This window comes from Pipra filicauda, unplaced genomic scaffold (genome assembly GCF_003945595.2).
Source record: "Pipra filicauda isolate LSUMZ 115617 unplaced genomic scaffold, ASM394559v2 scaffold218_size1660888_pilon, whole genome shotgun sequence".
NCBI classification, from domain to species: Eukaryota; Metazoa; Chordata; class Aves; order Passeriformes; family Pipridae; genus Pipra; species Pipra filicauda.
Genome location: NW_024104330.1, coordinates 1,348,453 through 1,369,288, shown reverse-complemented (window position 1 = coordinate 1,369,288; position 20,836 = coordinate 1,348,453). Strand labels below are relative to the sequence as shown.

Below are 20,836 nucleotides of genomic sequence, written 5' to 3'. Positions count from 1 at the left end.
TTTGAGCTTTGGGACATTTAAGGAATGCCATGAAGATGGATTTGTGACCTAACCTGCTTTGTGCGCCATAGTGAGAACATTCCAAAGCTGCTGGGACGCAGTCAGTCCTCTCAACATGACAGTCAGATGTCACCCACAGTTCCCTACCTGGGTGTTGGTGATGCCTTCAGGAGGAGCCACTAATGCACACCAAAGGGTCAGGCAGAATTTCTCCCAGCCCGCATCTTCTGAATCAAAATCCATGATCAGAAAACAAAGGAGCTCCTTTCTCTGTTTATTTCCCCCACTTAGCCTGCATGATTTATTTTTCCTTCTAGCTGACAGAGCTTAAACACTGCATAGGTGGTGGCCACCGATAGCTCCTGAAAAAGGTGTGTGTACAGCTTTAGATCAGGGGTCCTGTCATTTGAACCCAGGACGCTGCAGCTCCTGGGTTCCTGGAGCAATCCTTGGGTTTTCTCTAGCAATATATACACGCATGGAGTTTGAGGGGTAGGTGGGATGGAGGAAATAAAAATTCTCCCATTTCAAAGCAGTCACGCCTTGGCTAGGACTAGGTTTTCGTAAACTTATTTTAAAGGGAGAGGAACTGGATTAAAACAGATCAAAGTTGTATCTCATGGTTCAGCCCTTATGTTGAGTCCACAGATGAGGATTGGAGGTCAGGGTCTTCTGCTGAGAGATAAAGAAAAGGATACTCCAACTCTGGGGTGGATAATCATGGCAAATAGAGTTTTTTCATGCTTTTTACCCTAGAACTAGATAATACTTTTCCCCAGAGGTTTATATAATGTGATATAAAAACAAGGATTGCATTTTTTTTTGAACAGCCATTAGATTGTTGGTTCCCTAGTGTTTGCTGCTTGTTAATACCCGTAAAAAAGGTGGTGTCAACTTAAAATTGGAATGGTTTATTAAAATATAGTGTCTGTCATCTCAGACCTCACAGGAGTTGTATAATGGAGTATCACTGTAAATACGTGGAGGAGACTTAGATTAATTGGAACGTAGGCTTTTAGTTTTCATGAAGCTATGAATAAAAATTTGTAAATTTACTCTTGATCTAATGTACATTTTTATGTAGCCATTAAATTCTCTATTTAATCTATCAGTTTCTCACTGTAAATGTTTTTACTCTCAGTTGAATGCTGGGCACAGTTTGTAATGTATGTACACAAAGGTGTTTTTTTTCTATCAACGTTGACTTTTTTGCACATTTTTGGAAATATTTAATTTGTACACTGATTTAATACTCTGACCAATTGTCAGTGGGTGTATGAGAATCACGTGTGTGTGCAATGTACTACTGTCTGGATGTATGGTTTTTTTATTACTTTTGAGATGTTGCTACCAGTAACTGCACTGCTGTTGCTGCTTTACATGGAATATCTTGTGTTTAAAAAAAAAGATAAAAAGAATTAAACAATTAGCCTATGGTTATCATGGTTGAGGAACTCAGGAGTTGGGCATTGCTTACTAGTTCCGTTGTCTAACAACCTTCCAAACTTAAAAATGAACAAACAACCCCCCCTTGTAATTCTGTGTATGCATTGAATGTGTGTGTATATATCCCAGTAATCTTATTCCACAGTTTCATTTCTACATTTTTATGAACTTGTTTTTTAAGGGTACTATGTTTAGTTAGAATAATTAAATATATAAAAGCTTTGAGAGATGATTTACTAGATAAATATATTTTCAGCTGGCTGATGTTCAAAATATTTTTTTAATTTTTGTTTTTAACCATTCGAAATGTATTTGTATTTCCAAAATCAGACACGAATTGTACTTAGAAATATATTAAAACACTCTGTAGGGACAACAGTGTGATTTCTCTTTTAAGAACCCGTACTTCATAACATCGCGCAATGTCACTCTCGTACCTCACTTCCGAGTTGCCCTTTGCATTGTTATTCACAATGCACTTTGCGGAAGCCTCTATTTAGTTTATTAATTTTTAATTATTTTTCTCTTTTCCCTGACACGAGGCTGCCCCGGAGGCCCTGCTCTCTGCCCGCCCGCACGTCCCACCCCGCGGCGAGGGCGGCCCCGGGAACAGAAAATCGATGGCGCCTCCTCCCCTCCCGCCCCGCCCCGGGCCGTGCGGAAGTGACGCGCGGGCGGGCGCAGCGCGGCGCGCGGCGACCATGGGCAGGAAGGAGCGGGGTGAGAGGGGCCGGGACGGGATTGGGGGCGCGGGGACCTTTCGGGGGGCCCTTGAGGGGTGCTCGTCACAGCTCCCGCTCTGCTCCCAGATAAGAAGAAGTCCAAGAAGCGCCATTACGACGACGACGAAGACGATGAGGACGAAGGTGCCGGGAAGGAGCCGCAGGAGGCGGTGCCGTCGGCGGCGGGGAAGCAGGTGGAGGAGAGCGGCACCAAGGTGGACGAGTACGGGGCCAAGGACTACCGGCTGCAGATGCCCCTGAAGGCCGATCACCACTCGCGGCCCCTCTGGGTGGTGCGTGCGGGGGGCGGCGGTGCCCGGGCGTGGGACGCGCTGGGAGCCGGGGCCGTGGCGGGGTCAGTGCGGGACACGGGCAGGGACCGGGATTTCCCCCATGGAGAAGCCGGGGCCGGGCGGGGACGTCCCGGGCAGACCGGGATGTGCGGGAGGTAGAGCCCCGGAGTGGCCTCGGAGCGCTGAAAGCGGGGTTTGCTGCGGGACGGGGCGGCCCCTGCAGCGCCTGTGCGGGGACACCCGGGATGGGAGCCCCCGGGAATGCCCGGGGAATTGCTCACAGCCCAACAGCCGCCAGGCAGGGCCCCGCTGCCCGGCCCCCCTTTCCGCGGGGGTACCGTGGAGCACCTAAAGCCAGACGTCTCCGGGTGGGCCCGGAGAGAACAGCCCGTAGAGGCACGTTTGCTGATGACACGAGTGGAACTTGTTGCAGCGATGCAGCGACAGGATTTGTTTGTTGGAGTGAAACAACTTTAAGACAGACTGGTCCCGTTTTCCGTAACTGGTGCTGTTTGTTTTCTCTGTCTGAAAGGGACCTTAGTAAACCAGCCTAAGGCCTGGCCAGTGGCGCAGCATCTAGAGAAGAGGTGGTTGCCCTGGCAGCGTCTGCAGGGTGCCTGTCACCAAGTGCTGTGACACCCAAGTGTGCCTCCTTTCCCTCTCCATTCGTTCCTTCTATGTAAAATGAGTGAGGAGTTTTATTGTTTCAGGGGAATGGGGCTGGAATGGCTCAAGCCATTTGTTTAGCATTAAAAAAGGACCAATCAGTTGGGAAAAGCTTTATCGATTTGGGTGTGGTTTATTCTTAGTGCCATGGAAGGGACATGGACAAATCAATGTCTGGACCCTTTCAGAAGACAAAATTTATGTTTCTGCATCTCGTGTGTTCTTGTAAATTCATTAGGGCAAACCCTTTTTTTGAAACCCAGTAGTGTCTTACTACCTAAATAGCAGATTGTCACTGTGTCATTATGGCTACTTCATAGGAAATCCCTGATTCATTCAACCAGTACTGCTGTGCCCTGAGCATTTCTCATTATTTCTGCAGGCTCCTGATGGCCATATTTTTCTGGAAGCGTTTTCTCCAGTTTACAAATATGCACAGGACTTTTTGGTTGCCATTGCTGAGCCCGTGTGCAGACCCACCCACATTCACGAGTACAAGCTGACTGCTTACTCCCTGTATGCTGCAGTCAGTGTCGGTTTACAGACAAGTGATATCACCGAGTATTTACAAAAACTGAGCAAGACTGGCGTCCCAGATGGAATAATTCAGTTTATCAAGGTAAGGCTATTTTATTGGCATTGGAAGTACACCTGTTGCTACTAATGAAATCCTTTCCTTTTGCCTCTGCCTAATTGATTTATTGTTTTTTTAATTATTCGTTGTTTTTAACTGTTGTATTCTGTCACTGTTTCAAGAGAACATTATTTTATCTTTTGTCTTCTTCTAAAGTGTATTTTTGCACATACACTATTTCCATAATATGTTCTGTGTGGGGTTTATACCTTTTTACAAAAAAATACATCCAAGTGTCTGTGTAGATACTTTGAGCCAGTAGGAATTGTACGTGGGGGGAGCTTCCTCAGCTTTGATCTTGAGGAAGATTGAGTGTGGGAAGCAGCCTGGAATAGCTGGGTACTATAAGACATAGCCTGCCTTATCCTGCAACTATGTTCTCACAGTCTTGGAAGCAGATTGGAATTAGATATAAAAACTCAATACCTGTGACTGATTTCCTGCATGAGATGATGTGAGCGTCTTCTGAAAATACCTTTTCAGGTTTGTTCCATGATCAGAACAGCATTGCAAGTAAATGTTTTGTGGTACCATGCTTCCCCACAAAGCCCTAAACCCATTACAGCGTTTGGTCCCAAACGTGGAATTGCTCTTTTGCATATTCCTAACGACTGCTGTGTTTGTTTGTAGCTGTGTACTGTCAGCTACGGGAAAGTGAAGCTGGTTCTGAAACATAACAGGTAAGTGACTTCTTCCTTAACTCTTGTGGCAGAGGAAGCCTTTCAAGCACAGACCTGTGCGTGAGTGAGTGCTCTCAGTCTTGAGTCTCACAGCTCCCAGCTGAGTGTAGCAGCTCTGGGTACAGAATCACTTTTACAGCTGCTGGAAATATTTAATATATTAGCCAGTGAATTCAATTTGGATGTCCTGAGCTAGTGCTGGTTATTGTAATATTTTTTAAAGTAGGTTGCAAATTTGATATTCTAGCTTGTTTCTTTATTACTTGGACTTGCAATATATCCCTGAGGTTTTCAGATCATTGTTTCATTCCTTCCTTCCTAATTTACATGAGCCTGGTTAAACAAGTTTTTCACACTGTCCTGCAGTCTTGTGTATTCTGACTTTTAATCTGTTACTCGGGAAGGATAAGCAAATTCACTGGCAAGAGGTGGGTGCTTGTGACTAGGTTCCTAGAGGACAACGCTGGAAGGGACCTCGAGAGGTCAGCTCACGTATCTAAACCTGTGATTCTGCAGTAGGGAGGGAAAAGAAGAAGACAGCAGGAACCTGAAGACCATGTCTGTAACTTGCCTGTGTTTTCTCTTTCTCCTTTTATTTTTTTCCTAAATTCTCTGTGGTCTGACAGCTATAGATAAGCCCTGGACTATAATCTAATGCTCTGTGCTGCTGCTTTTTTGAACCTGCTGCTTTGGGTAGAACTAGCACTGATGTTACTGGCAAGCTTTTTAGTTTCTGAGAAGATTTCTCTCATGCCACTTGAGTCTCTCTTGGCTCATATTTTAACTATGATCTCAAACCAGCGTCATTATTGATGAATCTCCAGGATGCATTAGTTTTAAATTTTTAGGTGGTTTGTGTTTTGGAAGTTTTGGATTTTTGTCTTTTGTGCTTTTTTTGGTGCTGTAGACAGGACTTTAAAACACCACATCCAGTGTTTTCACAATCTCACCTCAGTTCAATCTCAAAAAAATTGACTTGTGTCGCAGTCACAAATAAGACATGTATGTGAGAGCTCTGGGCAATTCTGCTGGAGTTTTCCCACTTATGTTAGAGAACGTTTGAGCAAGATGGATAGCTGCAAAGTACATGATGCTTTTGGTATGAGGCATCTTTAAAAATTTTGGTTGCCATAATGTCTCTGTTTTTAAATTAGCACCCCAAGATTGGATGCTTAAGAGTGCATCTGGGACAACTGTGTATTTAAGCATCTCTGCCACTCTTCCTATGAGTTATTGAGTTGATTAGTTCATAAAAATGTTTTTCTTTGTTCTTTAATTTTAGGTATTTTGTGGAAAGTACCCACCCTGATGTTATTCAGCAGCTTCTGCAAGACCACGTAATTAAAGACTGTCGCCTGAGAAATGCTGAGGGTGAAGAAACAGAGCTCATTACGGAGACATTCACGAGTAAATCAGCGGTATGTTTGGGCATGTTTTAAAACTACTGCAGTGAGATCAACGTAGATAAACTCTTGAGTAGATTGGAGTGGTTATTTGTTTGTTGTATCAGCGGGTTCTACCCGCAACAATCTGTGGCTCTTTAATGAGCATAAGTTTGTGAGGGAGAGGAGGCCAGAGTAAGTCTCTAATGAAACCTTTGGTGAAAATTCATGTCCATCTATTTCAGATTGCCAAATCCAGTGAAGGAGGCCTTGGTCCGTCAACATCACAGGGAACGGATACTCAGAATAAACCAGATGTCCCAGCTGACTTATTTGAGTTTTATGAACAGATGGACAAAGATGAGGAGGAGGAGGAGGAAACACAGACAGTGTCATTTGAAGTCAAGCAGGTATGATATTTTAGCCTCTGCATTTGTAGCTTTGGGGAATGTGTTGGGACTTGCATGTAAACATGAGAACTGAATGGGAGGTGCTGTGGCTCTGTTTGCTAGGGGACATCACTGGGAGTCATTAACATTTCTTTCCTTTTGCCTTCCAAAATCGAAGAGTCTTCCTACAGGGGGTGGCAGGCTGGGTGTTGTTCCTCTGCTGCCTGCATAGTGCTCACAGGCCAGAGAGGCTCAGGGGCTGAGGGAGGTTCCTGTCCCATGGGGCTGAGCGTTGCTCTGCGCAAGACAAGCGAGAATTCAGTGGAGGGCTGCTTTCAGAGAGGTTTTTTGTTTTGTGATTCATGTTTGCAGAAGGAACTCTTGGCGGTTCCAAGTTCATTACTTAAGAAGGAGAGCTGGACATTGGAGCACAGTCCTTGCTTGACCTTCAGAGAGCTTTTGTAGAATTTTTCAAGTTGTTTTTGGACTTTGTGATTCTAGTGGTGGCTTACTGGGGGGAAAAGAATTTATAGAGGAAGATAACTTAATAGATGTTCTGTTTATTTTAAAACACTCAAACCAAACCAACAATCTCTTGGTGATTGACTCAACCTGTCATTGTGGTGGAATAACTTCCATACCAGGGTATGGAGGTTTTCAGGATAACAGATGTGCAGCTTTAGTAGGTCCTTCTGTGTAACACGCAGAACCCTTTGTGTCTGTTACTGAGCTCATTGTTGTAGGACTTCAGGGTGTAGTTTAGTCATTGCCAGATAAGCAACACATCCAAGATGAATGCATTATGCTCTTCCATCTGCCTAAAAAGGCCTCTCTAATAATGACTGTTATTTAAAATGTTTGAGGGGGCAGGGGTGATCACAGATAAAGTTTCTGGAATCAACCTTAACTCTTGCAGACTTCATAAGCATAAAAAATAGAAGTAACTTCACTTGGTACTATATCATCTAGTTGTTTCTAGGGAAAAAATAAAAGAAAGAATTGATTCAGATATGGAGAATTTACCATCTGAAGCTTTGTTTCCTCTTTAGGAGATGATTGAAGAACTTCAGAAGCGTTGTATCCATTTGGAGTACCCCTTGCTGGCAGAATATGATTTCAGAAATGATTCCGTGAATCCCGATATTAATATAGATCTGAAACCTACTGCTGTCCTCAGGCCCTATCAAGAGAAAAGCCTAAGGAAGATGTTTGGAAATGGACGAGCCAGGTCTGGTGTTATTGTCTTGCCATGTGGTAAGTTTCTATGTTGGTACCTAGGAGTTCTGTTCTTTATTTGCCTTTGGTAAAGGGAATTCCAAATATGACATCATCTTGGATTTCACAGAGCAGCAGGGACTGTTCTGGTACCAGTGTGCAAGTGGCAAGTGGCAAGTGCAAGTGGCAAGCAGGTGGCAAGGCTGTGCTGGGGGGGAGCCAGTTAACAGAGCTGTGTTGGTGTCCCTGCAGGGACTGCAGAGCTGGAGCTGGTGGGTGGCCGTGGTACCTTCAGGTTGCCATTCACACTTTCACTGCGCCCTCTGTCAGCTCTGCTCATCTGCCAGTGAAATGTAAAGCTGTTGGCATTGGCATCATGTGTTCCTTGGTTAGGAATAGGGAGATGGGGGGGAGCTGGGCATACAAATGTGGCATAAGGTGGTGAGGGTTCTAAGGAAGAGAAGAGCTCGTGTGCACAAGTTTTGGGCAGGGGAGATTGAGGCAGAAATGAGGAATGTGCAGACTGGGACAACGTATGGGAAGCAGTGGAAAAGAAGTGTGAAGGAGGAATGGGAAGATCTAAGGACTTCTTTGTGGGAGAATGCACATAACTGGGAGAGACAGAGTAGATCACCTCTGGGGAAGCTTTCTGTAGCCACCTGTAATTTAACATGTTTTTGAAATTAAAAAGCATCAAAAATGATTGCTTCTGATTGTCAAAGCCGTTGTTTATAATTATTTTCCTGAGAAAATGCAATTATGTGTCCAGTAGACAATCCACTCGGTTTTTTTAGAAACAAATATTCCATTTCTTTAAGATTGTTGCAGCAAAGAAACAACAAGGAACTTGTCCTTGCATGATTTCATATCCTCTCACAGTTCTCCTCTGCTCTTTTGTTTTGTTTGCCTCCTACTCTCTACCTGAGAGATGACTAATGAATGTCACTCCTCTTGCCCTGCAGGTGCTGGCAAGTCTCTGGTTGGAGTGACAGCTGCATGTACTGTCCGCAAGCGGTGCCTGGTGCTCGGGAATTCTGCAGTGTCCGTGGAGCAGTGGAAGGCCCAGTTCAAGATGTGGTCCACCATCGATGACAGCCAGATCTGTCGGTTCACCTCTGATGCCAAAGACAAGCCCATTGGCTGTTCTGTTGCCATCAGCACATATTCCATGTTGGGGCACACGACAAAAAGGTCCTGGGAAGCAGAAAGAGTAATGGAGTGGCTTAAAAGTCAAGAGTGGGGCCTTATGATACTTGATGAAGTACACACTATCCCTGGTAAGGAAAGGGCCTGCAAACCTTTTGTATTACATGCCATGTTAATGTCACTCTGCTCTTTCAGAAGTGGTGTTTTTTTGCTGATTTTCGCCTGATTCATATAGTGAGTAAACCCATGGCTTAGGGTTTTGAGACAAGTAGTCTACTTCATTCTACTTCTTTTTTTTTTTTTTCCCCTGGTACTATGCAGTTTAGCTGACCGTTAGTTTTCTGAAATCCTTCAAATTGGACACTGTGTTTTCTATAATGGCAGTGTAAAGTAGAGGTTATGTGTAGGTTGATAAAGTGCTCTTAAAATACATGAATTACATTTGTATAATTGTGTTGTATTTGAACAGGAGAGGAATTAATCTGCCTTATTTTCTTCTGAGATGCAGTGGCACTGCAGGCTAGCTTTTAATATCTATTTCTGCTCAATATAGTCTGAATAACTAATGCTTACCATGCAGAAATAGCTATTGTCTTTGAAATTACTATGTAATTGAGATCTATACTACTGGAAAGCAATAATGTAGTATTAAAGTGTCTGTAGAATAATCCTGGCTAAAAATACCACCCAGGATTCTGTTAGCTGCTCTACCTTATTCTCATTTGAATATAATTTGGTGTCTACAGAAATAATAGATTTCAGAAGTAAACCTTGATGATTAACTGCCACTTTATTAAAGTAGCACAGTGCTGGCACTGTTCTGTCACTTTTGTTCTTTCTTGGTTTCATAAAAATGAAGGTATGGCATCTCCTCTGTGACCTCTAGCAATACTAAAGATGAGTAGTTCTGCCATATCCTACAAGTCCTGAATGTGGCAATCAGCCAAAAGTCCTTGTGTCATAGTTCTTTCTAGGAAATAATAAGCCATGGTACCTCTGAATATATTAATTTTCTTTTGGGGAATGTGAAATAATAAAGATTTCAGGTTTACATGGATTTTCAGAGTACACTGACAATGCAAACTAAAGGTGCAATCAGTGTGAAGTTTTGCTGTAACACAGATTTGTTAGGAGTGTATGTGAAACGGGATACAATTTCCCAATGCTGTGCTTGCCTTGTGCTCAGGAGTTGATGAAAGTGGGGTTTTTTTTAAGTTGCAGTATTTGTCTTCTGAAACCATTCAGGAAAATAAACAAAAAATTTGTCTTGCATTTCTTAGCAAAAATGTTCAGACGTGTGCTCACTATTGTACAAGCTCACTGTAAACTGGGGCTGACTGCTACCCTGGTCAGAGAAGATGATAAAATTGTTGACCTGAACTTCCTGATTGGACCAAAGCTCTATGAAGCCAACTGGATGGAGCTGCAGAACAGTGGCTACATTGCTAAAGTCCAGTGTGCTGAGGTGATGCTCTGCTTTTTGGTACTTCTAGTGTTTATTTAGTATGCTTATAACTTTTTGTTATTTTTTTTAAGGAAGATGTATAAAATTATAAGTATTTAACTGGGAAAAACAACTGCCCTTATGACTTTTCATTTGTTTTGTAGCTTAGGCAAGGCTGTTGCAGGTCAATATGAACATGGGACAAATCCAGTAGCCACATGTTCTTCAGAGTGACTTCAGCACTCTTTCTGTTTGTGGGGATTGTGGTACTTGATCAGCTGTGTTGCAGTCAGCATTTGGAAATGTGAATAGGGCACTGCTGTAGACCTGGTTTGATGCAGTTGACATTCATGTTCTCTTGTTTGACTTTGTATCTTAAAGTCAGTTCTCTGCGGTAGCTTAACGTCGTGTTATGATGAGCTTAACATCAGGTGCTGTGCTGGAACCTGCTTTCTGGAGACAGCACCTGGTAGACAGTCTGTAGTTGTTGAGAAAAATTCTTGTAACATAAAACAAAGAAGGATAGTAGAAATTTTAAAAAACGTAAGAAAACACCTGCTTATTTCAAACCTGAATGTATGAGGTTGAAACTTGAAAACATAGGACTAGATCTCACCATTTCTTTCCAATATAATGGTGTGAACTCTGTTCTTTCCAGCATATGGGTGAGAGAAAAATCTGGTATCAGAAAAGTGGAAGTCTTTCACGCAGGCACATTAGAATGTTAAAATAATTTCTGAGTCAACCTAAAAGTCTGACTTAATGTATTGTCTCTGATAATTGACAACGCAGATACTTAGGGAAGAGTATAAAAACAGGGCAAACATATGTGTTACTTTTCCTGTCATGTCTCCAAGCTCTCCATTATTTACAAGCTGTACCTGGTTCCTGTGTAAGTATCAGTAGATTGCTTTTTCATGAACTTGTCCAGACTCTCACTGAATGAAAGTTTTAGCAGCTATGCTATGGTAGTTTCATAACTGTTTCTTGTCTCTTTGGGTTTTGGGGGATTTTTTCCCTATTGTTTGTGGAGATTTTCTGTGTTGGTTCTTTTTGTTGTTTTGTTGGTTTGGTTTTTTGTCTTCTTGTTGTTGTTATTGTTACTATTCTTGTGGTTTATTTTAAGCCTGTCTTGCTAATTTCATGCAATTCTTCCTAGCTCTAGTACTGGAATAAAAGATACAGATGCAGGTCAACTGTCATCCTTTTTAAACACTTTGCAAATACAAAATGTATTCGGTTTGCCATGTAGTCAGAGGTATTGAGCAATAGATGAAATTTTTTACTGCAGTCAGATATTCAGTACTTATATCTCATTGTCACTTTGATATAATTCCCTTCTGATTAAAGAGTTTTAAGTCTTTCATTCAGACAGCACAGGATAACAACAGAGCCTATTCAGTGCATAAGTTTATTTTTAACGTAGTCAAGGAATGAAAAACGCATAATCTAGCATTTAACTCACTGGAAAAAATGTTTTGAAACAAAAAATTAGTTATTAACAGTACAGAACAATTCATGTTTAAATAAACTGTAAATTATCACTTAACTTCCTCAGCTGAATGGTGGTTATTAAAGAGACTTTTCTCTGCAGTATTTTGTTAATATAGATATGGGGGAATAACCCATATACAGCAGAGTGAATGTTTTCTAAATTATGTGCCCTATGGATCATATAATTATATACTATTGATAGGGTAATATCATTGGCATAAATTTTTAAACTTCGTAATTTCTTCTATTTTCATGCTACAGTAGAAAAAATAAACCTAGACTTGTGGAGTACTATGATAGTTATTTACATAATAAAATAATTGCTTAGGAAAGTCTGTTGAAAACTTCTGATCACTCCTAGTGTTTTGGAAGTTCTAGACTTTAGCTGTTAAAATAAAGGTCACTCCTTTGTGGGTATATGAAAAAAAAATTGGTAAATTTGTTCTGTAATGAAGACTAAATGTGTCTCAGCTTTCAGAATACGGATAAAAATTTTTATGGAAACAGCTTTGACTTCTGTGACAGGGAAATTATACAGACAGTTCATTCCTTTGATTGCTCTTAAACAAGTAGTAGTGCTCACTAGATTACTTAAGTATGAAACATAAAGGAACTATCTTTCAGTCTTGTTCCAGTCCCACTGCCTATTTCTGTCTTTGATCTCAATGCCAAAGCATTTCGGAAGGCTGAAATGTTGATGAGGTTAAACAGATTTTGGCAGTGCTGGAGACTACACCAACTGGTTGCGTTCATTTTGATACAGAAATTACTGTGTTAAAACCTGTGGCCTGCACTATACAGAAAGTGCTAATCCATTATCATCCCAATATTTTTTCTATTCCCACTGGAATAAAATGAGTAAATAACAGAGGGTTAATTTATGTGTGTGTGTTTTCTAATCGTAGGTCTGGTGCCCAATGTCACCTGAATTTTACAGAGAATATGTAGCTATCAAAACAAAGAAAAGGATACTGCTGTACACCATGAACCCAAATAAATTCAGAGCCTGCCAGTTCCTGATTAAGTTTCATGAGCGACGGAATGATAAAATCATCGTATTTGCTGACAATGTGTTTGCACTGAAGGAATATGCAGTCAGACTTGGGAAGTAAGTGTTCACAACCAATGATGGCACTGCTGTTTTCCTCCTTCCATGAAAATTTCCTTGCAATCTCATAGCTTTCAATAGTCTTTGATATTTCTTGTAATGCTTTAATTCCAATCCTCCTGTATAAAAAGGAGCTCAGGAGGGTATTTTTGGATGGATCTTACTGGCACTGCAACATTATTTCTGTGTAGAACGGTTTGAAAAGAATCTCTGTTTAGCGCTTGTTTCAGAGAAGTTTACATCCCATATTTCTGTTAAGGACAGTATTTCTCCGTCTATTATTATTTTTGTTGTTATTATCATCATCTTCATCATGATCCAGTTGAAAAGGGAGGGACTTCTAAAAATATCACTAGAACTGTTTTCTCTAATGAATGGTAGCTTCCCCTGTCTCTGAGACATAGGTTTTCAAATATGCACACTCTGGATCTTTGAAGATCTTTTGGGACCCAGGGCCTTCCTCTTGAGGTTGTCGAAAGGTCTCAACCCTGTCTAAAAAAACTAAGACAAGTTTTCTGGGGATGTGTGCTGTACCAGTGCACTGCCTAGAACTGTTGTAATTGTTTAATAAACAAAAGGACTATATTTCTCCTGAGAGCTCCTGGCTACCTTAAATGCCTGTAACATGAGTGCAATTATGGAAGGTTGTACAAATAGAGTTTAATGAGGGGTCAGCATCAGTGTGTTTATAGGGTTTGGGTATGAATGATCAGGGAGAGTTTGCCAGGATCAGGCACAGAGATTATTGAGGAACATAAGCATAGAAGTTGGCCTCATCTGTTCTTTGACAAACCCAAAGAATGTCTTGCTTGCTGGAAGCTGTGGGGCATTTGGAAGGTGTATGATTTAATGTCTAGGAATTTCAGCAGTACTCCTTAGCAAAACACAAGTCTTACACTTTCCAAATTCCATTTTCCAACTTCCAAAATTCACGATCAGTTCTGAGTGTATTTTAAGAGCTGTGTGGTGCTGGTGTGCTGTGACATCAAAGAGCAAGCCAAGCTAATGGTGCTGGATGAATTCCAACACCCGTGGTCCCTTTCATAATTTTTTTAATCTGTCTGGACAGAGATTAGCTGTAATGATGCCTCTGGAATGTCCCTAGCAGTGTTCAGTGCACCACAGACAAAGCCTTTAGCAAAGGGCATGCTGGGAGGGGTGATGCTACATAGCACAGCAGTTGTAAGTGGGGTAGATGCAACAGAAGTGTGGCAGGAAAAAAACCAGTTGAAGAAATAGTAGGTGCTCCCTTTTGGTGTTCTTGAGTGAATTCTCTGTTTCTCTCATCATTCATGGAGCTCCAGGTTATCTGGCTGTCAGTGTTACCAAAAAAGGAGGCTTGCAGTGCTGGATGAAGGTGAGAGAGTCTTTGTTTTAACCAGAGATATTTGTATCATCATTTGCTGTGAGCAGCCAAAAGAAAGGGAACTGTTGTTTTGGGTGGGGCAGGAATTACCTGTGTGCTGAGGAGAGCAGCTCAGCACGTAGGGGTGAGTGCCGTGCAGAGGGCGGGAGCACAGTTCCCACTGCACTTCTCATGGAAGCATGCAGGGTGAGTGGGCTCCTGGATGGACAGAGAGGTAGCCACGGTCTGGCTGTTACTGCTGACTCCTCCCTTAACTCCCTTCTCCTCCCTTAACTCCCTTTCCTTCGGTACTGGGGAACCATCAGGGAAAAACCACACACATGACAGGAATTATTTTGACTGTAATTTTTGGGGCCGTAGAATTCAAATTTGCTTAACCAGCTTTTCCTCTGTCATGAGTCTGTCATCCAGTATAGAAGAGCTCATGTGCTGGCTGCTTTTTACTGGTGTTAGAACTATGTTTAAATCACTGTTTCTGAAGGACTGTGCCTCTGTGGTTTTGTCAGTTAATGGGAGAGGGATCTATCTTTGCAAATCCCTCAAATGTCTTTTTGCAGTGAGGAAAATGAGTCATTAAAAAAAAATCCATCTAACATTGAATGTTTCTAGGTTCAGGAAAGTACTTAGATCTGTGTCAATGAATCACTGTCAAATAGAATCTGGGCATTTTAAAATGGAGGATTGATAGCCAGGAGCTTGGGGGTTTTCTGTTCTTAATATAAAACGTCTTTGAATCCCTTCTTGGTGACCTTAAGAAAAGAAAGGCTCACAAATGCTTTAGTTTCAGTTTAAATCTGCCATTTAAGTTTTGGGGATTAAAACCATTACAATCTAAATAATAAATGAAATTTAAAAGGAGACTTAAAATATTAGTGAATGCTACTAATTGAGTAGTAATGGTATTTTTTCAGAGTTAACTCATTTGCCACCTTCAATTTTTAGCTGTATTTTTCTAAATACCTGGTTAAGTACACTAAATAGAAAAATTAGATTAGAAGTGATAGGATTTTTTGCTAAAAAAACCCAAACTAGAATAAAGTTTGTAGTAAAGACAGTAAGAGGAGCCAATGCACAGGAATTAGTTGATAAGAATAGAAAACCTTAGTACTATGCACTGCATGTTTACGTTCAGCTGCCATTCATGTATGTGCAATATTAAATGTTAAATGAAAAATTTGAACTTGGTTCCTTGTGTTAGAAATAACCTATGGAAATGTGAACAAAATAGAAACTGTAGAACTTGATTCCTGTTGTTTGGAAATGCTTGTTAACCAGCACTTGGAAAAGTAGTGCAACAGATGACAAAGCAGTGCTGTCCTGCATGCCTTTTTTTTTGTGTGTGTGTGCGTGTGGGCTTTGCTGTTTCAAGCTTTTTAGTTTTTTCAGCTCTGTTCTGAAAACAACCAGACCCTGGGAAATTCAGACTAGTCCAAGTTACTCACGAAGTCTGTGGGCAACTGAGAGTTTGTGTGAACCTTCAGGATTGAGATACTGACTGTTCCATGTGATTCATTGTCAAATGTTAGAAACCTTAGGTGAAATGCCACTGTGAGCTGCTCATGGAATGTTTGGGACCTTGTTCTCAGGCCCAGAAGGTATTAGAAGGGGCAAGAGGTTAGCTTTAAAAGCAACAATAATTTTCCCAGAACAACATCCAGCCCCAGTTTATGACACTCACTGTATCCTTGGTAGAGAAGCCTGGATTTTCAAGTGTTTAAATAGGAAGCAAAGGTTGCAGCTGTCACTGTGCTAACTCAGTACGTTTGAGGAAAAAAATCTCTTTATTTTAACAGCTGCCTTCAGTCTTTCATGTAGGCTTAGCAAATGTATTTGATCTGTTTATATACAGCTTCATTGGTGCTCATAATTGCAAAACATTTGTGACAGTCAGAATTTCTGGCTGACTGGGTTGCTGCAGAGGGTTCTACAAACCACTGGGCAGCTGCCATGAAGAGCCAAACAAGTTAAAAGTAAACTGAAAGCTGTACCAAAATGTTTTGGTTTTGTATCTGTTCAAATGTGTACTGTTCTCCCTGCCATGGTACCTCATACAAAATGAGTGAGAAATCTTGAATTTGTTTCATTTGCATATGTTTTGTTCTTTTCAGACCCTATATATATGGCCCTACTGCACAGGGGGAAAGAATGCAAATTCTGCAAAACTTCAAGCACAATCCAAAAATCAACACTATTTTCATTTCCAAGGTAAGTGAGGACATGCGCTGCATCCTTGTACCTGTTTTCAGAGTCAACTTTATTTAAGTTACACATGCATGGTGTGCATTTGACATCTTCATGTTGCAGCTCACAAAGGAAGGTGTGCTTTGTATTTATTGTTTGTTGGTGATATGTGGAATTAAGATCCTGCTTAGAGGCTGTTGCTCTGTTATAGGTGGGTGACACGTCCTTCGATCTGCCAGAAGCCAATGTTCTCATCCAGATTTCATCCCATGGTGGGTCGCGAAGGCAGGAGGCTCAAAGGCTGGGACGAGTGCTGAGAGCCAAAAAAGGTAAAGGAGATGGTGGTTGGGCTCTGGGCCTTGGATCATAGTATCCTAGAGCAGCAGAGACACTGGGTGTTCTTGGTGTTTCTTTATATCCTCCTTGGATTACGTTTTAGTCAAAGAGAGTATGCCTACATACCAGTGAATGAATATATGAAGCATCTTCTGGGTCAATAAAGCTTAGTGATGGGAAAACTTCCAAAGGAAAAAGGAAAGCTGAAAGGAAATTAAGTTAAAAAAAAATAAATGCTAAGCAGCCCTGGTACATCCTGGACTTCAGATAGCCCTATGAATTCTTACCTAAGTATTTTTGTCTTACTTATTTTAATACAAAAACATTGCAGACTTTGGTTTACATGGATAAAACTTTCCCTTTGTCTCTTTATTAAGCTTTTTTGACATGCATTGCTTTTGCCTGCTTCTTTACATAATAGACTTAAAAATAATTTTATCTTTCACTTTGCCTAGCAGAATAAAGAAGCAGGTTCTTCTCAGAGCACCTGTATGATTGTGTTAATCTGCATTTCCTTTTCCTTTTCCTTTTTTTCGTTTTCACCTATTCTCAATTATTAAGAACAGGAATAGGAGTTCCTATGCTGTGTCAGTCAGTTTATGCAAGGTCTGGGTGCAGCTAAACTTTGCAAATAGTTTTTGTGGAGACAACTTATTTAAACACCTATTTTTAGCATTTATTCCTTTTTTGTTCTTTGTTACTAATCACTGAATGATTTTGTGTCCTAGGCATGGTTGCAGAGGAATACAATGCCTTTTTTTATTCTCTTGTATCCCAAGACACTCAGGAAATGGCATACTCAACAAAACGGCAACGGTTCCTTGTAGATCAGGGTTACAGCTTCAAGGTAACTTGGCCCTGCCATTTATTATACTTGGAGCCTAATTTTCATATTCATTCATGTTAGTATTAGATCAAATATTTAAGAATTCTGGTTGTGGAATGCATTAATGGAGGTTTTTCTCGCAAGCGACAACTGTTCCAGTGTTGTTTTTTCATCTGTGGGGACAGATACAAATAGCTGACATCCATTTGCCCAGAGCTTTTCTGTTTTCTTTTCTTTTTTCTTCTTCCAAAGGTTTGTATTTTTCATTTCCAGCTATATGTATGTATATGTACACCACTGAGTAAGATTTTATATGTATCTGTGCTGTCTGTAGTGTTAAGCTGTTTAGACCATTAATAAAAGTCAAAGAGAGTTCCAACAGGATATGGAATCAGAAATCCTTGTCTTGGTTTTGAATAGCTAACAATGAGGAGGAAGAGCCCTCACGTTGTACTGTGCTCTATTTCTTAGGTAATAACAAAGCTGGCAGGCATGGAGGAAGAAGAACTTTCATTTTCAACCAAAGAAGAACAGCAGCAGCTTCTCCAGAAAGTCCTGCAAGCATCTGACCTGGATGCTGAGGAGGAAGTAGTTGCTGGAGAGTATGGTTCAAAGTCAGCTCAGGTAATGAATTCTCTGAAAAGGATGTCCACAGATGGGACAGAACTGGACCATTTAATTTCCATCCAGTTCTGTGTGTAATGCTGTCATTAGACAGCATTAGACCTGGTATCTTTTATGAAACATTAGAGAACAGATTTATTTTTTAAGCTGCATTAGCTTTTAGCTATTGGAATAATTCACTTTTTGAGCACTAGGAAGAAATTTGATATGGAATTAATGTCCTCCATCATATTTGAAGGAGATGATGACACATCTATTGTTACAGATCTTCGCGTGTATCTCCTAAGTCACATGCAATGAAAATATTTTTAAAAACTTTAGGATACGAATATGTCACAGCATATACTTTTTTTTGTGTGGCACTATGCTCCTTGAATCATGCCCTCATTTCCTCATGCCCAGAGTGCAGAAGCATAAGGGCCACTTTTGTTCAATAGAAGAACTTGTAAGGCTTTTTGGCATTAGGGTCACTCAATGGGCAGTGCTGCCCAGTAGCCAGCGGGTGTCAGTAGGTTAGAGCTGGTCTGTCTGATCACACACTAAGAACGTGCCAATTCTCCTTGTACCTGCAGGTGTCCCGTCGAACAGGCACAATGAGCTCGATGTCTGGAGCAGATGACACTGTTTACATGGAATACCATTCCTCACGGAGTAAGGCATCTACAAATAAACACATCCACCCGCTGTTCAAACGCTTCCGCAAGTGATGCCCTCCACGTGTGCATTTTGTTAAAACTGTGGATCCGTATACCTGCTTCCTTAACTGAAAAGATGGAATTGAAATTTCTGACAGGTCCTTTAAAAGAATTTTTTTATATGACTCTGTATAGCCACATATTTACTTAGCAAAATTATGTGCTCACATGGATGAATGTGAAAGGAAAGAAGGAACTAAATCTTACCACAGGAATACTATCCAGTGATTGGATCCTGGTTATACCTGTCTGGTTTTCAGGGTAATTAATAGATTTTATTTTTATCAGCTGAAGACTCTTTTTCAGAAGAATTCTGAAAAGGTTTTGTAAATGAAGTTTGTACTGATGTTTGAAATATTATTTATCTGATTATTGTGTTTGCTCAACAAAATACTGTTTTTTTAAATGCTTAAATAAAAGTCATTCATTGAGCTGAACAAATCCTGGAAGGAGCACTTTATATAATATTTTTAAACTGCGAGCTAATTTATACTTGCGACTTAACCTGTCTTAAAATTCTAACAAATTGGTCAGAAATATTTTGAAGTTTGAGGACAAGAAAGAGAGAGACTCTTTCCAAAGTAAACTTAAGGAAAGCATTAGTAAATACAAATAAAGTCTATGCTCTGTTTTCCTCATTTTCTTCTTACTGTTGAGAAGTTGCTAAAATAAAAGCTGTTTCCCTTGTCATTTATATTCTATTTATTAACCATGCAATAAAACCATCGTAACTGCTAAACAGTGCAGTGTCACCACAGAAGTTATTACTGAATCAAAAAGCATTTTGACTTCTAACAAGGTGAGTTGGAAGAATGCATGAAGGAAAGATTACTGAATTTGCGGTTTTTTTAATGAAGACTGCAATATAATTCTAGAAAATTAGAGGAGAAATGGTGGTGGTTTGTGGCAGAAGAATGCTTTTTAAATAACATCTGCTTAATGCTGTAACAGTTAGACTACTTGGTGTTGTATTATGAGGTGGAGGGTTTTTGCTGATAGAGCTTTAGGAACAACCTATGAAAGAAGGTTGATCTTGATGTGTTGGTTCAAACTAGGTTAGTATAAATATTTACCATGCTGGAAGGAGCATGTATGGTACGGCTATCCTGGTCAATTGACAAATATTCTTCAGAAAAACACCGATTCTGTTTCTTATTAGCATGAATTCACAAATTGAGAGTTTGGAAATACTGGAAGCAGAATTCAGAAGAGCTGGTGCTTGTTTTCAGTCTGAGAATCAGGTAATTTTGAAAAGGGAACTGAATTGCTTCAGTTTAAACTCTGGGCTCAGAGCCCCTACCCTGTAACACATGATTCTTTCTCTTGTGCTGAGTCTTCTGCCTCACAAACTGGAACCAGCCAGTGCTTGAGTGGCTTATAAGGAAGAGATGAATGTGCAGTATTGTGGTGCTGATTTCCTCTCCCCAGTTCAAAGTGTTATTTAGTTCTGATAGTAGTTTGGACCAGCTGAGGTGGCATCAGTTAGTAGCAAAATGATAATTTAGTATAATGGGAGGGGCCTGTGACAGTGAGATAGCTGAGCAAGTCAGCCAGTGTCCCTCTGCATAATTCTTTCTTAACACGCTTTATGAATTGCTTTGGAACTATTCTGCACCCTTCATACACTTGGAAAAAACCCCACTAAATGTGGAAATGGTTTAATATTGATTTCTGTAATTGTGGTACTAATAGCTGGATATTTAGGACAGCGTTCTAGTTCTTGTGTAGTAAATCATGGCCATGATGACTAATGATCTTCTAAGTAATGGGTCTGTGTGGGATGCAGTACATGCACCATCAAGTAAAGCACAGTAATTTTACGAGGTATGAATGACTCCATGCATCAGTGATAGCATCTCGGTGTTCAAACTGTAGGATTAATTACTTTGATATGATTAACTGCAGTAATTACCGCCTGCTGTTACTCCAGACTGAAGCTGCAAGTGGCAGACTGGTGTGCATTTACTCGCTGCAGATGAGTCGCTGCTGCACAAGGTAGCACCTGTACCAGAAGCTTGTGCTTATGTGCTCTTCATCCTTGTGGCAAACCAAGAGTGTCTGTATGAAGGCATAAAAGCTTGAACGGTGATGCTGCTACTCATCAAAATGACCTTCTAGACTAAAAGGGCACAGTGACCACGGGGTGGCGTTTCAGCAGCGTTACAGCTCAGCAAAGACTGAACTACACC

The 20,836-nt window shown here is 40.8% G+C and overlaps 1 protein-coding gene across 2 annotated transcripts; it reads left to right on the top strand.

Annotated features, from left to right (window-relative positions):
- The first annotated feature begins 317 nt into the window (after positions 1-317).
- ERCC3 (ERCC excision repair 3, TFIIH core complex helicase subunit) lies at positions 318-19,337 on the top strand. Of its 2 annotated transcripts, XR_005563534.1 has the most exons (16): positions 318-371; positions 1,989-2,166; positions 2,256-2,461; positions 3,510-3,746; positions 4,392-4,441; positions 5,724-5,859; positions 6,069-6,233; positions 7,262-7,466; positions 8,390-8,704; positions 9,854-10,038; positions 12,417-12,619; positions 16,094-16,190; positions 16,378-16,494; positions 17,229-17,349; positions 17,800-17,952; positions 18,525-18,610. XR_005563534.1 is itself a non-coding variant. In XM_027734831.2 (15 exons), exons 1-15 carry the CDS (start codon positions 2,067-2,069, stop codon positions 18,657-18,659), a joined length of 2,424 nt encoding a protein of 807 aa, XP_027590632.2. In that variant the 5' UTR covers positions 2,002-2,066; the 3' UTR covers positions 18,660-19,337. The 2 variants fall into 2 exon arrangements, 1 of the variants encoding a protein (XP_027590632.2); XM_027734831.2 differs by lacking the exon at positions 318-371 and having other exon boundaries at positions 2,002-2,166; positions 16,378-16,495; positions 17,231-17,349; positions 18,525-19,337.
- Positions 19,338-20,836: the final 1,499 nt, after the last annotated feature.

Excerpts from the sequence above, each read along its gene's own strand:
- ERCC3 (XM_027734831.2), top strand. The coding sequence starts at position 2,067 with ATGGCGCCTCCTCCCCTCCCGCCCCGCCCCGGGCCGTGCGGAAGTGAC. Across the intron at positions 12,620-16,093 it reads TATGCAGTCAGACTTGGGAA|ACCCTATATATATGGCCCTA; the intron begins GTAAGTGTTCAC and ends TGTTCTTTTCAG. Across the intron at positions 16,496-17,230 it reads AGTGCTGAGAGCCAAAAAAG|GCATGGTTGCAGAGGAATAC; the intron begins GTAAAGGAGATG and ends TTTGTGTCCTAG.